The 12,112-nt window shown below is 62.9% G+C and overlaps 1 protein-coding gene across 6 annotated transcripts in view; it reads right to left on the reverse strand.

Annotated features, from left to right (window-relative positions):
* Nucleotides 1-10,950, reverse strand: part of OSR2 (odd-skipped related transciption factor 2) — a 68,902-nt gene extending 57,952 nt beyond the window's left edge. For 3 of the 6 annotated variants that reach the window (XR_013926953.1, XM_080380130.1, XM_080380126.1), the window contains exons 1-3: nt 4,712-10,950; nt 1,055-1,781; nt 346-445 (exon numbers count right to left, since the gene is read on the reverse strand). Coding sequence is in view for 5 of the 6 variants with exons in the window: in XM_080380130.1 (XP_080236256.1) it covers nt 346-445; nt 1,055-1,710 (756 nt within the window). In the remaining variant the exon portion in view is untranslated. The other 3 variants (XM_080380127.1, XM_080380128.1, XM_080380129.1) reach the window with 3 other exon arrangements.
* Nucleotides 10,951-12,112: the final 1,162 nt, after the last annotated feature.

The following is a 12,112-nucleotide window of genomic DNA, read 5'->3' on the forward strand; positions in this document are numbered from 1 at the left end:
CTCCGCACCGCGCCTGCCGCCGCCGAGGCAGGGCTGGAGCCCCCAACGAAAAACGCCTCGAAGCAGCGGCGTGGGCAAAACCAAACCCGGGCCTCGCTCCCCGCCGCCAACCGCGTCCCCGACGGCTTTAAGCCCGTCGCCCGCGGCCGCCGTTTTTCCGCGGGTCTCCCGCGGCCGTTGAGACAACCGCCGGCCGCCTCCCGCCCCCCGGGGAAGCACCGAGCCGTCAAGTGCCGGAGCCCTCTCGCTCGGCTCCGTAGCGGAGCCCCGTGCCCCCGGCAGCCGCCGCCCCTGCCCCACGGCGGCGGCACACGCGTGGAGGAGGCCGGGGAGCGCCGGGCTCACCTGCATGTGTAGGGTTTTGTGGACCGCCAGGGTCCTGGACTGGCAGAAGCCCTTCCCGCACTCCTGGCACTTGAAGGGTTTCTCTTTGGAATGGATGTACCTGGAAGGCAACCCGAGGTGTGAGCAGCGCTGCCGGATGCGCGGGGAGCACCCACCACCGGGCCCGGCTCCCCCCCAAACGCCCCCCTCAGGACCCGCTCCCCCCATCCCACCCTCAATTCTGTTCATGGTGAAACTCCTCTATCCGTTCAAAACATTCGCAACAATTCCTATCGAGGCGTGATGGCACTCTCCGGTGACAGATCGGGACAGCATGTGCTCCGCCGGCCGGAGCCAAGCCAGCTCTCCCCCGAAAGCAGCGCGGACCCTCCGCCTGGCACCGGCCGCGGGTGCGGAGGTGGAGGGGGGCGAGCGGGGGGGCGCCCAGCTGTGCCTCATCCTCTCCCCCGCACCCCCCAGGCCGCGCTTCGGAAGCATAACAACCCCGGGGGCTTCACCCCTGCCCCCCCCCCGCGGGTGCCCGTCCCACGCAGGACGCAAGCTTTGGCTGCCCGGGTCCCTCCGGAGCCGGAGCGGGGGGGTTCCTCCTGCTGCCCTCCCGGCTCGGCCCGGAGCGGCTCAGCCTCACACACCCCCCCCTCCCACCCCGCGGCTCCTCCCTCCCAGCCCAGCTCCCCGCGGCACGGCCCCGGTCGCGGTGGTCCCTCACCGGTGGTCCCGCAGGTGGTCCTGCCTCCGGAAAGCCTTGTGGCAGATGTCGCAGGTGTAGGGCCGCTCGTCCGTGTGGGTCCGCTCGTGGATGAGGAGGTTGTAGGACTTGGTGAAGTGCCTGCCGCAGAACTTGCAGATGAACTCCTTTTTCGTCTTGGAGGGCAGGCGGCCGCGGGAGGGCTTCCTGTCCGGGGACAGCTTGCTGATGCCCGACAGGGGCGAGGCCAGTCCGGGGCTCAGCTTGGCGAGCTCCCCCACCTTGGGAGGGTCCTCCTGCGTGGCGGCCACGGCCAGGTTGGCAAAGTCAAAGCGGGGCCTGTCCTTGTGCAAGGCTGGGAGGACGTGGGCGATGGCCCCTTGCTTGGGGTGGAAGAGGTGCGTGGCGAAGGGGAGCGCGGGGAAAGGGAAGCGGGAGTCCACCAAGCCCTGGGCGGCCGCCATCTCCGTGATCGTGGAGCGCGTGATTTCATGCACATTGGGGTAGCCCAATGTCCAGTGGTTCATGTGCATGGTTTGCACGGCGCTGAGTCCGTACAGACCTTGCAACTGGTCCACAGCTGCGGGGAAGGTGTTCACAGCCTGGAGGAAGGAGTAGTTGGTGAGTTGCAGGGATGGGTGCAGCGGGATGGGGGCTGGCAGAGCCTTGCTTCCCATCTTCCCGGGGCGGGCGCAGGCCGGCGGCGCAGCCGGTGCCTCTGCTGGGCTTTCGAGACGGGGAGAAAATCCTAGGAAGGAAGGAGGGAGAAAGAAGGGGGAAAAGGCTTTTACTGAGAGCAGCGTGGTTCCCCTTAGCCGAGGCGAGCGCAGCGGCGGAGCCAGGGAGGGCCAGGCACGGCTCCGGTGCACGGCGTCGCCGCGGCCCCAGCGCCCCGCCGCAGCCCCGGCTCCCCTGCTCCGGCGCGGCCGCCACCGGCCCACCGGCGCTATCTCTTCGACCGCAGAAGCTAAAGCGTGAAAAACCCTACAAAGTATCGCTCCCAGAAACACACACCTCGAATTAAAACAAAAAGGAGAAAACGCAGCGCCGAGCAAACCGAAGGTGCCGCGGATTCAAATTAAATGAATCGTGGAAAAACACACCAGGAACGGAGCCCGGGCCGCTCCGTTCCCCGCCACCGTCCCCCCGCAGCGCCCACAGCGGGGACCCCCAGGGCCGCCTCCCTGCGGCCCCCCGCGCCGCCCTGGCCCCCGGCGTCGCTCCCACCCTCCGCCCGGCCTCCCGCGGGCGCGGAGGCCCCGACCCCGACCCCTCCTGGCTGAGGCCTCCCCGGGCAGGAGCAGGGTGCTCACTGAGAGCCGAGGCAGGCCCGGGGGGCGGCGGGGTGGGAAGGAGGGGGGCAATAAGCCCCGCGTTTATCCCAGCTCGGCTGCTTATTTTTCTTCCTTCAACAACTCATTTATCAAGATAACCGAGGGAGCGAGAGGCAGCTCCTGCCCCGCACGCACACCTCCCACCCAGCCCCCCGCGCCGCAGCGATCCCACCAGCGGCGAGGAAGCGGCCGGCCCGCAGGGAGGCCTCCCTGGCCCGCCCAGGGCTGCCCGGCACGGCGCTGCCCCCGCGGCCGGCTTCCTCCGTCCCGCAGGACCGGGAAGGACGAGCGCAGCCCCGGCGGGACGGAGCCGTCCGGCCGAGCTCCTCGCACCCCCTCCGCCGTGCCCCGGCCGGGAGCTCAGCCGGAGCGGCGGGGCCGTGAGCTAATGAGCGGTGTGTGACTGTCAGAGGGTTTCGCTCAACCCATTCAACCGCAACCGCCGGGCCCCGCTTCTCCCGCCGCCCGCGGGGACCCCTCGGCGCCCCCGGAGCTACGCTCCCCTCCCGCGGGGCAGGGGGCACCGGCGCGGGGGGCAAGCCCCTGCCCTCTCCTTTATTTTCCCCTTGTTTTCGGGGGTGGGGGTCTCACTTCCAGTAGCCGGGCGGCTGCCACGACCCAGGAAAGCGGCGAAAGCAAGCGCCGGGGTCTCTCCGGGCCTGTAAACAAGAGGTAGGGCCGAGGGTGCCGAGCACCTCCCGGGATTTAGGTAGAGGGGCTGGTAACGTGTAGTTTCCAAAATAAACAAGAACCCTTCTCACACACACACCCCCCCCCTCCTCCTCCAAAGGTCCTAAAACAAAACAGCCAAAGCAACCACCAAAATAAAGGGAACTCGGAGCGCAGAGCAGCGCCCCGGGAGCGGCGTCCCTGCCCCTCCGGGCCGCCGCCGCCCGCCGCCCTCACCGCCGCCACACGGCCCGGGCCGCTCCGCTGGCGCCCTGCAGCCTCTGGCCGGCAAGAGACTTTTCGATATTTTTCCAAAAATAGCGTTCGTCCCCGTTTGTGGCACAGCACCGAATTGGCCCTCCGGGTAAAAAATGCGGCAACGCAGCTGGGTGTGAATTGCGGCGCTACCCACCCCTGTTTTCGTTTTCCTGAATCGCGGCTCCCCGGGGTTTCCTCCGCTGCTGCCCAGATTTTCCCATTTGTGATTGTATCGAGACCGGGGACAGCGATATCGATACCGCCTATTATCTATAGCGAACTTTTTTTTTTTTTAATTATTTTTTTTATTTCGGGGGTGGGGGGACACGGTGATTTTATATAGAGAGTTATTTTTAAAGATGTCGTAGTGTGAGTTCCTATTCGTTTTCCGCCAGGAACCGACCCAGAGGCAATACAATCTCTTTTCGCGGGCTGCTGCCGCGGCTCCTGCCCCCATCCCGGCTGGCTGCGCCTGGGCTCGGGAGCCCCCGGCTGCGAGCCACGGCCGGGGCGGGCGCAGCGTTTCGGTGGGGCACGGCTCCGTCTTGTACAGCCGCCTTCGGTGGCTCCGTGTGCGGATGGCATTGCGCGGCGCTCGTTTTCGTGTCAAAGAACCAAGTCCGAAAAACTATTCCGAACACGAAATCCATTATTTTAACGCAGACACTTCAAACTACGCTGTCGTCTTAACCACGGTACACCCGTTCCTATTTGTACTCGGAGGCAACTCTATTAAATCCTACCAAAAAGGGGCCAGAAGGTGCTTTCGTGCGTGATTTTAAGGCTACTTATAGCAAGGTGCGGGGGGGGGAAAAGTCAACCAAAAACGGATGTTACTTAAACCTTGGCACTTCCTTTTCCCCTTCCATTCAGAGCGCTTAATTAAATTAAGCCCGGTGCCTCGGCGGTACGCCCCTCTCTACCTGCTTGCCGCCGAGCTGCGGGCCCGGCCGCCGCTCCCCTTCCTCCCGCGGCGGGGCCGGGGCCGCGGCCGTGCCCCGAGGGCGCTGCTGCCGTTCCCGGGGAGCGGGTGGGCCCCGGGGCCCCTCCGCTCCCTGCCGGCCGCGGCCGCCGCTGCCCGCGCAGCCAGGTGTTTCCACGGAGCGATGACTTTCTCCGGGGTCAGCCCCGGCGCCCACGCACGGAGCGCCCCCCCCCCCCCCCCGCGGGGAACTCGGCGTGCGGGACATCGACCGCGCGCTCCGGGGGCCCCTGCCGCCTGGCCCCGCATCAACGCGCCCGCGGAGTGCGGGGGGAACCTGCACCCCCGCCACCGCGGAGCTGCAAACTGAAAGTAACGCCGGAGGCCCCGCGCTGCCCGCCGCGGGGACGCTCCCCCGCCCGGGGCCCGGCCGCGGCCCCGCCGCCCCGCTCCCGCCGACGGCAGCGGGCAGGGCGGGCCGGGGGAGCCACTTACCTACCGCAGCCGGCTGCTCCTCCCTGGGCACAGCCGAGGCGGCGGCCGCGGCACCTTCACGGAGACATTAGATCCACAGCGGGGGTGCTCAGCGGGGCCGGGGCCCGGCGGCGGCCGGCATGTTGCGGAGGGCTGGGCGGCGGCTGGGAGCTCTGGCTGCGGCGGTCCCGGCGCCCCGGCATAGACCGCCGCCACCCGCCCGCAGCCTCCCGCCTTCGACCCCGGCGAGGCTCGGCGCGAGTCTGAGCCGCCCCCTGCCCGGTCCATCACATTTCAGCGGTGAGTGGCGTGGAGCGCTGTCCCCGCCCGCCCGCCGCCGCCGCCGGCCCACCCCGCGGCGCGCACAGCCCCGCGCTCGGGGCCGCGCCGCTCCGCCCCGACGGGACGGGACCGCCCCCAGCCCCGGCCCCGGCCCCGGCCCGCCCCGCCGCGCCGGCCCCACTGTTTACTTGTGTTTGGGTAGCAACTGGGTTTTAAAGGGGCAGGACGCCCCCCGCTTGTCGTGTCCCGTCCCGTCCCGTCCCCCGCGTCACCTAAGGTGACTTCTCCCCCCGAGCGCAGCCCGGCGCCCCCCGCCCCGCTGCCGGCCGCGGCGATTTGCGCGCCCCCCGCGCCGCACCGCCCGCCGTGCCCCAGCCAGGGTGACACAGGCGGCGCGACTTGCTTGAATACCTAAAATAACACCCCCAGACCCAGGGCGTGGGGGTTCTGTTGCCGCCCACGTCTCCGAGGGGACCTGTAGGTGCAGGTGACGCTCACGTCCAAATGGCTCCGCGGCCGCCGCGTCGGGTCGCCCTATGGACCGACGCTTCAGCGATTCGGCTCTGCCCTTCAGCTGCTATTTAGGCAGATTCAGAAGGAGAACCTGCGCCGAGGTGTCCCCATGCGCGGTGACTAAGCACAAAATCTCTACCTGGAACAGACAAATAGTTTCGAAAGCAGTTTCGATTTATTACCGGGGAATTTGCTGCTAAATGGGGCCTCTGAGACCCTCTTCGAATTTCTCGATTGAAGCACTGCGTTCGGTTTCGTCGTTAGCTGCAATACTGTTGGCTGCAGACGGCAAATTTGGGTTGAATTTTTATCTGTAACATTATCTTGTTCTGTGCGTTACTTAAATCATGTACGGGGAACTTATTGTATAATCTGGACTGCAGATTGGAGGTAGGCTTTGAGAAGTATACAAAGATGACGGAAGAAATGGCATTTAAAAACAGCTTTGAAAATTTTTCACTGTAGAGTCTGTGCCGGCTAATTCGAGCCCGCGGAAGAGAAGAGGACACAAGTGACGGCTGCATTGGGATTTTTTTTTTCCTTTTAGTATACAGGAGGAAAAAAATTAATCAAAGAAGGGGAATAGGAGTCGGCAGAGGAAGGTCTGGCTGCGTTCCTCGCAGGGCAGCGCAGCCCAGGCTGGCGGTTGGGCTCTTTTTCATTTCTTTTGATAAAGTCCCGCTTCGAAAACGCCTTATTTAAATCCCAGTCGCCCTAAATAAATAGTATGTCGTCTGCTGGGCAGTGAGGACATCGAGGGTCACAGTTGCGGGAGAAGGAGCGATTCCCGCGGACAGGGTGCGCGGTGGGTGCGGGCGGCCGCGGGAGCCTGCGCGGGGCGAGGGCTGGGGGGCTCCGGCACGGCGCGGGCGAGGGACCCCCATGCCCTCGTTGTTTTGCTTTCCCGAACGAGGCCGCTTGCTTCAAGAACGAAGTGGAAAGGGGACTTTACAGCAGCATTTTCCGTCCCCCACTGCTGGCTTGGGGATACCAGGGACTACCCCCCAGACACAAGGATCGGAGGGAGGTTGTTTGGGGAGAACGGTCATTTCTTGCTCTTTACAGCGAGGAAAAATAAGCTGCACTTGCTAGGGGAAAAAAAATAATAATAACAAAGAAAAACCGGCCCACAATCAAAGTCAGCTAACAAAAAAACCCAAACGACAACAACCTCCCCCAAACGACCAGGCAACGAAAAAGCCTCAAAGCGGAGGGAACTGGGGAGCGGGGACGGGGGAAGGCGGGACACGGAGCGGTGCAGAGCCGCTGCCCGGGCTGTTCGCTCCCCGGCCACTCGTGGTACTTTTCGGCTACACCGAGTGCGGGGAAAGCCGCCTTCTTCCCGCTAACTGGCGGCGCGGCGACAGCCCAGCACGTCTGCGGAGGCAGGGAGCGCCCGGTGACCCCGGGGCGCCGCCGCCCGGCCCGGCCCGGCCCGGCCAGCAGGTGCGCGGCGAGAGCTGGCAGCGAGACCCTCCGGCACCGACGCTCTGCCCGACGCCGACGCCTCCGCCAGAGCTCGGGGTCCCTCGGACGTCGGGGGACTCCGCCGCAGCGGGCACCCGTCGGGCAAGGGTGACACCACGGGGGGCACAGGCCGCTGCGTCCCGCCGGAGCCCCGCACTTCCGCGTCACGTTTCCACGTCCACCCCGGGCGGGCCCCTCCCGCCCCCGCGGGCCTTCCCCCCGCCCGGGCAGACCCCATGGCCCCGCTGTGCCCTGAACGGCCGCGGGGCACTGCCGGGCGGCCCGGCGGGGCGGGGAGGGGGGGGCCCGGAGCCCCGCACCGGGCGGTTGCGGCGGCCCACGGTGCTGCAGCGCCCCCTGGAGGTCGACGCGGCGCCCTGCCCGCTCGGCCAGCCGCCGGCACCGGCTCCGGCCCGCTCCTGACCCGCGCCCGCGGCCCCCGGCGCGCAGCCCTGCCCGCACCGCCAGGGAGAGGGGGCGGCGGTGCCCCCAGGAGAGGGGGGCGGCAGCGGCGCTCTCCGCCCACGGGTGCTCCGCGCCGCCGGCTCCCATCCGCGCGTCCCGACGGTGCCCACACCGCCAAGGTCATCTCAGCCTTCCCCCGCTCCCCCCGTCCCCTCCCCCCCCAAAAAAAAACCGCGACCACCCAAACCCCAACAACCCAAAGTATCCGGAGCGCTGGACTCCGTCCAGGGCAGCAGGGAGATAGGCCGTGTTTGCTTTCGCTGAGAGGAACTGATTAAAGCAGATCCTCCGCTGGCAGCGCAGCCTGGGGCAAACGTTGACCACCCGCCCCGTCCTGAGCACGGAGCGCACCCGGGGAGGGGAGGGGGTGCGGCGGGCCCCGCCGCGGAGCGCCCGGCGCGGCTGCGGTGCGCGGGCGCGAAGCGGCTCAGACCTCAGCAAACCGCCGCTGGTAGCAGCGGGCGGCTGCGGTCGCTGGGCGACTCATCCCCGCTCAAATGAATGGGGCAAAACCTTCGGTGGGAGCGCCGGGGGTGCGCCCGCAGCCGGCGCTGGAGGGAGAAGGGGCGGCCGGAAGCGGAGTCGGCGCGTTCGGGTGTTGCTGCAGCACCGACCCGCGGGGGTACCCGGGCCGGCTCCGGCTCATGCCAGGGGCCACGCCGAGGGAAAGGGCCGGGAGCATGGCCTCCGGTGCAGGGCACCCCCGCACCTTGGTTAGGGAGGCGCCCCGACGGCTCCCGACGGCCGCTGGCTCGGGGAGCGCTGCCGGGGAGCGCAGGGCAAAGGTGCCGCCCGGCACCGAGCGCACCTGCCGGCCGGTGCCACCCCCGGTCTGCCGCCCGCCGCCCGGCCAGGCCGGTGCTGCCGACGGCTCGGGCTACACGCGCACCGAGGGCTGGCTTAATCGTTTTTATTATTATTATTATTATTTAACAGGAAAACGGTGACCGCTTGTCGATCTGGCATCTGATTCCGGTGGTGTTTCTCGGTGACTAAATCACTGCCTATTTCACTCAGATTTATTAGGGTGGGATTTTTTTGTTTTGTTTTTAATGCACCCGTCAGGAAACGCCAAGGTTTCACGAACAGGCGGAGACGGCCGGAGGCGCGGAGGCTGCGGGGGACACCGCCGATGCGGCTCCCGCTCAGCGTCTCCCTTTCCACTCCCTCCCCTCAGACTCAGGTCCCCGTAAAACCTCCCCGCGATTAATTGCCACAAAAGAAGAAAGCAATTAAGCACACAACGACCTCAGCGGGCTGCACCTCTCCCGCGTCTCGCACAGGCGCGCAACCCCCGCTCCGCCTCGCCCGCCGCCCGTGCCCGCGGTCCCCGGCTGCGGGGCTGCCCCCGGGCAGCAGGGAGCGGGGCGAGCCGCCCCGTCGCCCCCCCGACGGGCACTGCCAGCGCCGCCCGCCCGACGGGTGCCTCCTCCTCGCCCTCCCCTCGCTGGGGAGCACCGAGGCCCCGGGGGGGGGAGTGTTGCGTTTCAGCAGCCGCCGTACCCCGGCTCCCCGCTCCCGTCGGGTGACCGCCCGCCTGACGGGCACACCGGGAGAAGCACCCAAGCGGCCTCGGCCTCGGCCAGCGCTGCCATGTGCCCGGCGGTGGTCACCCCTCGTCCCGCGGAGCCTGCGCGCTGCGCCGCGGTGCAATGGCACGGTGCGGATGGGGCGCGGGAGCATGCGGAGGCGGCCGCCAGCACCGCGGGGACCGGGCCGAGGACGCCGCCCGCTGCGAGGCTGCCGCCTTGCCCCGACGGCGGGCCCCGAGCCCAGGAGAGCCGGGGCGGCCCCGGGGGTCTCCGTGGAGCCAAGGCACACGGGCTGGCACAGCCGGAGGGGATGCTCTGCCCCGGCCCTGCGGACGGGGATATCCGTCGCCTGCCGGGAGTGTGGGTGCCCTGCCCCGAGGCGAGCCCAGCACAGCCCAAACCCGCAGCTTACTCCCGCTCACCCCAGCCTGCTGCCTGCTGAGCTCCTCGGGGAAGAAGAAAAGCGTTCGATAAACGCACTCTTCTAGCTTAAAGCATTCCCTTCCTCCGCCATCAGCAACGAGATGGTTTTGTGGTGCCTGAAACGAGCAGTTGTCAAGACAAAGAAATACAACGTGCCGTACTTTATTATAGTTTGGTTTAAACAACCATTTGGCTAAAGTCTTTCCTGCCGTCAGCGCTGAAACACTGAGCAGGGCTCTTGCCTACAGCCACAGCTGGGAGCACAGACAGCCGTCACACGCGAGTGGGCCCCTTGCTTATCGCTCCATACCTTGCCGCGCCCCTGGAGCCTAGGGACTGCAGAGGGTCCCCGGCCTCGCAAGCGTTGCTTACTCTCGGGTGGTGGCATTTTACCTCGCTTGGCAGACGTGCCAAATAACAGCCCGCAAGGTGGAGGGCGACGGGGCTTGGGGGCCGCCTGCCTGCTGCACGGCCACGGGCTCATGGGCTTGGCTCCCGGGGAAAGGGGGGCTTCAGGCACTGATGAAGTTCTGCAGCTGCCTCGGGCTGGAAGGATCGTGAAGTTTGCAATCTCTGAGCCAACTGTTAGAGGGGAAATCTAAGAGAAATACTGTATGAAAGCAATAAATCGGTTTAAGAAATGCAGTTGTACACTTGGTCACGTGCCTCGTAACTCACCTAGGACATGAGAACTCCAAGGCAGCAGAGAGCAGGGCCCATACGTCTTGTCCTGTGGTGTATATTAAATAACTCCTTTTCTTTTTAAGAACTTTCTGTATCCCAGCAAATAACTTGTTTTTTGTAAATAAAATTAATACTGTAGGGTGAAAGTCAGCGAACAATAGAAAAGCTCAGAGGGTTTTTTCCAGTTGTAAACATGCAGAATCCATATGGTCATTACATACATATGTGGGTTAAGCACTGATTTGTTTATGCAAGCCTGATGCTTGTGATACTCTTAAACTGGGACTATTCTGTTGAATATACGTACACTGTAATCCCCTTTTACCTACCCTCTGCATGTGTGTTTCCTGTTTTCAGCATGCATTCTCGATGTGTAAACTGTGGTGAAGGATATGTTATAAACCAGGATACTACAGAGCATTTCAGATATTTTCAGAGCATTACAAGCATGGTGCAAGCATATGCAAATCATCATTTACAGATGTGCACAATGTCTGTATTAATCTCTGCATGTTTTTTCAGTTGTTTGTGGCATCTAATTCAAAGAAAAGGACAATAATGGATATTACGAAAAAGTACCAGTTGTTCCCGGGCAGACGCACCCCTAGAAAGTACAGACAATCCTCACTGATGAAACCCTATGCTTTTTAATGAAATCAGGATCTTTTAAAGCTAAGCTATTGAAGATTCCTGAAACACAAGGAAATCAAGGGAAAACTTACCATGGTAAGGCATTTGAAAACTCACATGCTTAAGTTCATTGCTACCCAGGACAGTACCTAAGCAGGTGCTTCAGTTTCTTTATGCGTCAAAGTCACCTGCTGATTGTGTGTTTCACTGCTGGGTTAAAAGACCTCCTGAATCAGGGAGGTCATAAAAATATGTCATAAAAATAAATAATAAATGAATAAAAGCTTATAAAAAACCCAAGAGCAGTTACCATTCTAGGCAAGATTTTTCATGGTGCCTGCTTTCATGTCCTTTTCCGTGAGTTAAGTTGTTGGCACCCAGTCATCTGTGATGACCACCTTGTTTCTGCCTTAAATGCTGGTGTTCCCCTCATCTTCTCCTGCTGCCACTTCACAGCACCACTGTGAGCGCCATCCTGTCGGATGGAAGGACGGCTGCTCCAATACAAAGTTTGTGCGTGTGATGCTGACTGATACACCTGGGAGATTTTTCAGAGCAGAACAGCTTGGATCTAACTTGCAGCATGGGAAAAAGAGCCCCTTTCCCCCATGAACTCTCCACAGCCACTGTGGAGAAAGATCAGGGCAAGATCATTCTGGAGTACAGAAAGGTTGTACAGTCAAAGAAACAGCTGGGAACAGGAACAGATCAGTTCAAGAATGTATCTGAGTTGGGCAGGGACCAGTCAGAAGACTTTTTGGTAAAGAATATTCTTCGATCTCCCTTCCCCTTCCCTTCCCTTCTGATCCCACCGAGCCCTTCAGATGGCAACACGCGCACCCAGTCCGTCATGGCAGACAGTCTCTGGTCTCTGGGTATCGTGAGCCAGCGACAGACAGAACGCATGTAAAACCAGGATGAATCTTGTGTTGAGACCCAGCAGTGGATTTCCACCTCCTGTGTTCATGGACTTCTGCTTTCTGTTCCCGTGCTGATACAGGTCCCTGCTCAGAGGACTGGCATGCCGCTTGCTCTCCCTAGTTCCTTTTCACAGACCCCTCAGAAGTATCTGAGAGACCCACACAGGCTGGTAAATGGTAGGATGAAAACTAGAAAATGGATGTTTCCCCTGTTTTGTCCATACTAGACGTCCATCTCAAAAGGACTATCAACAATTATTGCAGATCTGCCTTGTTTGTGCTAATCATTTCATTTATTTGACCTGCTCACCCATGATAGGCTGGTGAAAATTGTTAGTTCATTATGCTATTCTTTTGAACACCCCTTTGGGAACTGTTTCCAAAAAAAATACAAATCCAATTCATTTCGGCACCAGAACTCATTTTAACACCAGAGAAGTGCTGAAAGCTGAGGATGTTACACTGCAGCAGAAACAGAACTGCCTCGAGGCCTCTTATTCTCAGCT

The sequence above is a fragment of the Falco punctatus genome (assembly GCF_963210335.1).
Source record: "Falco punctatus genome assembly, chromosome: 3".
NCBI lineage: Eukaryota > Metazoa > Chordata > Aves > Falconiformes > Falconidae > Falco > Falco punctatus.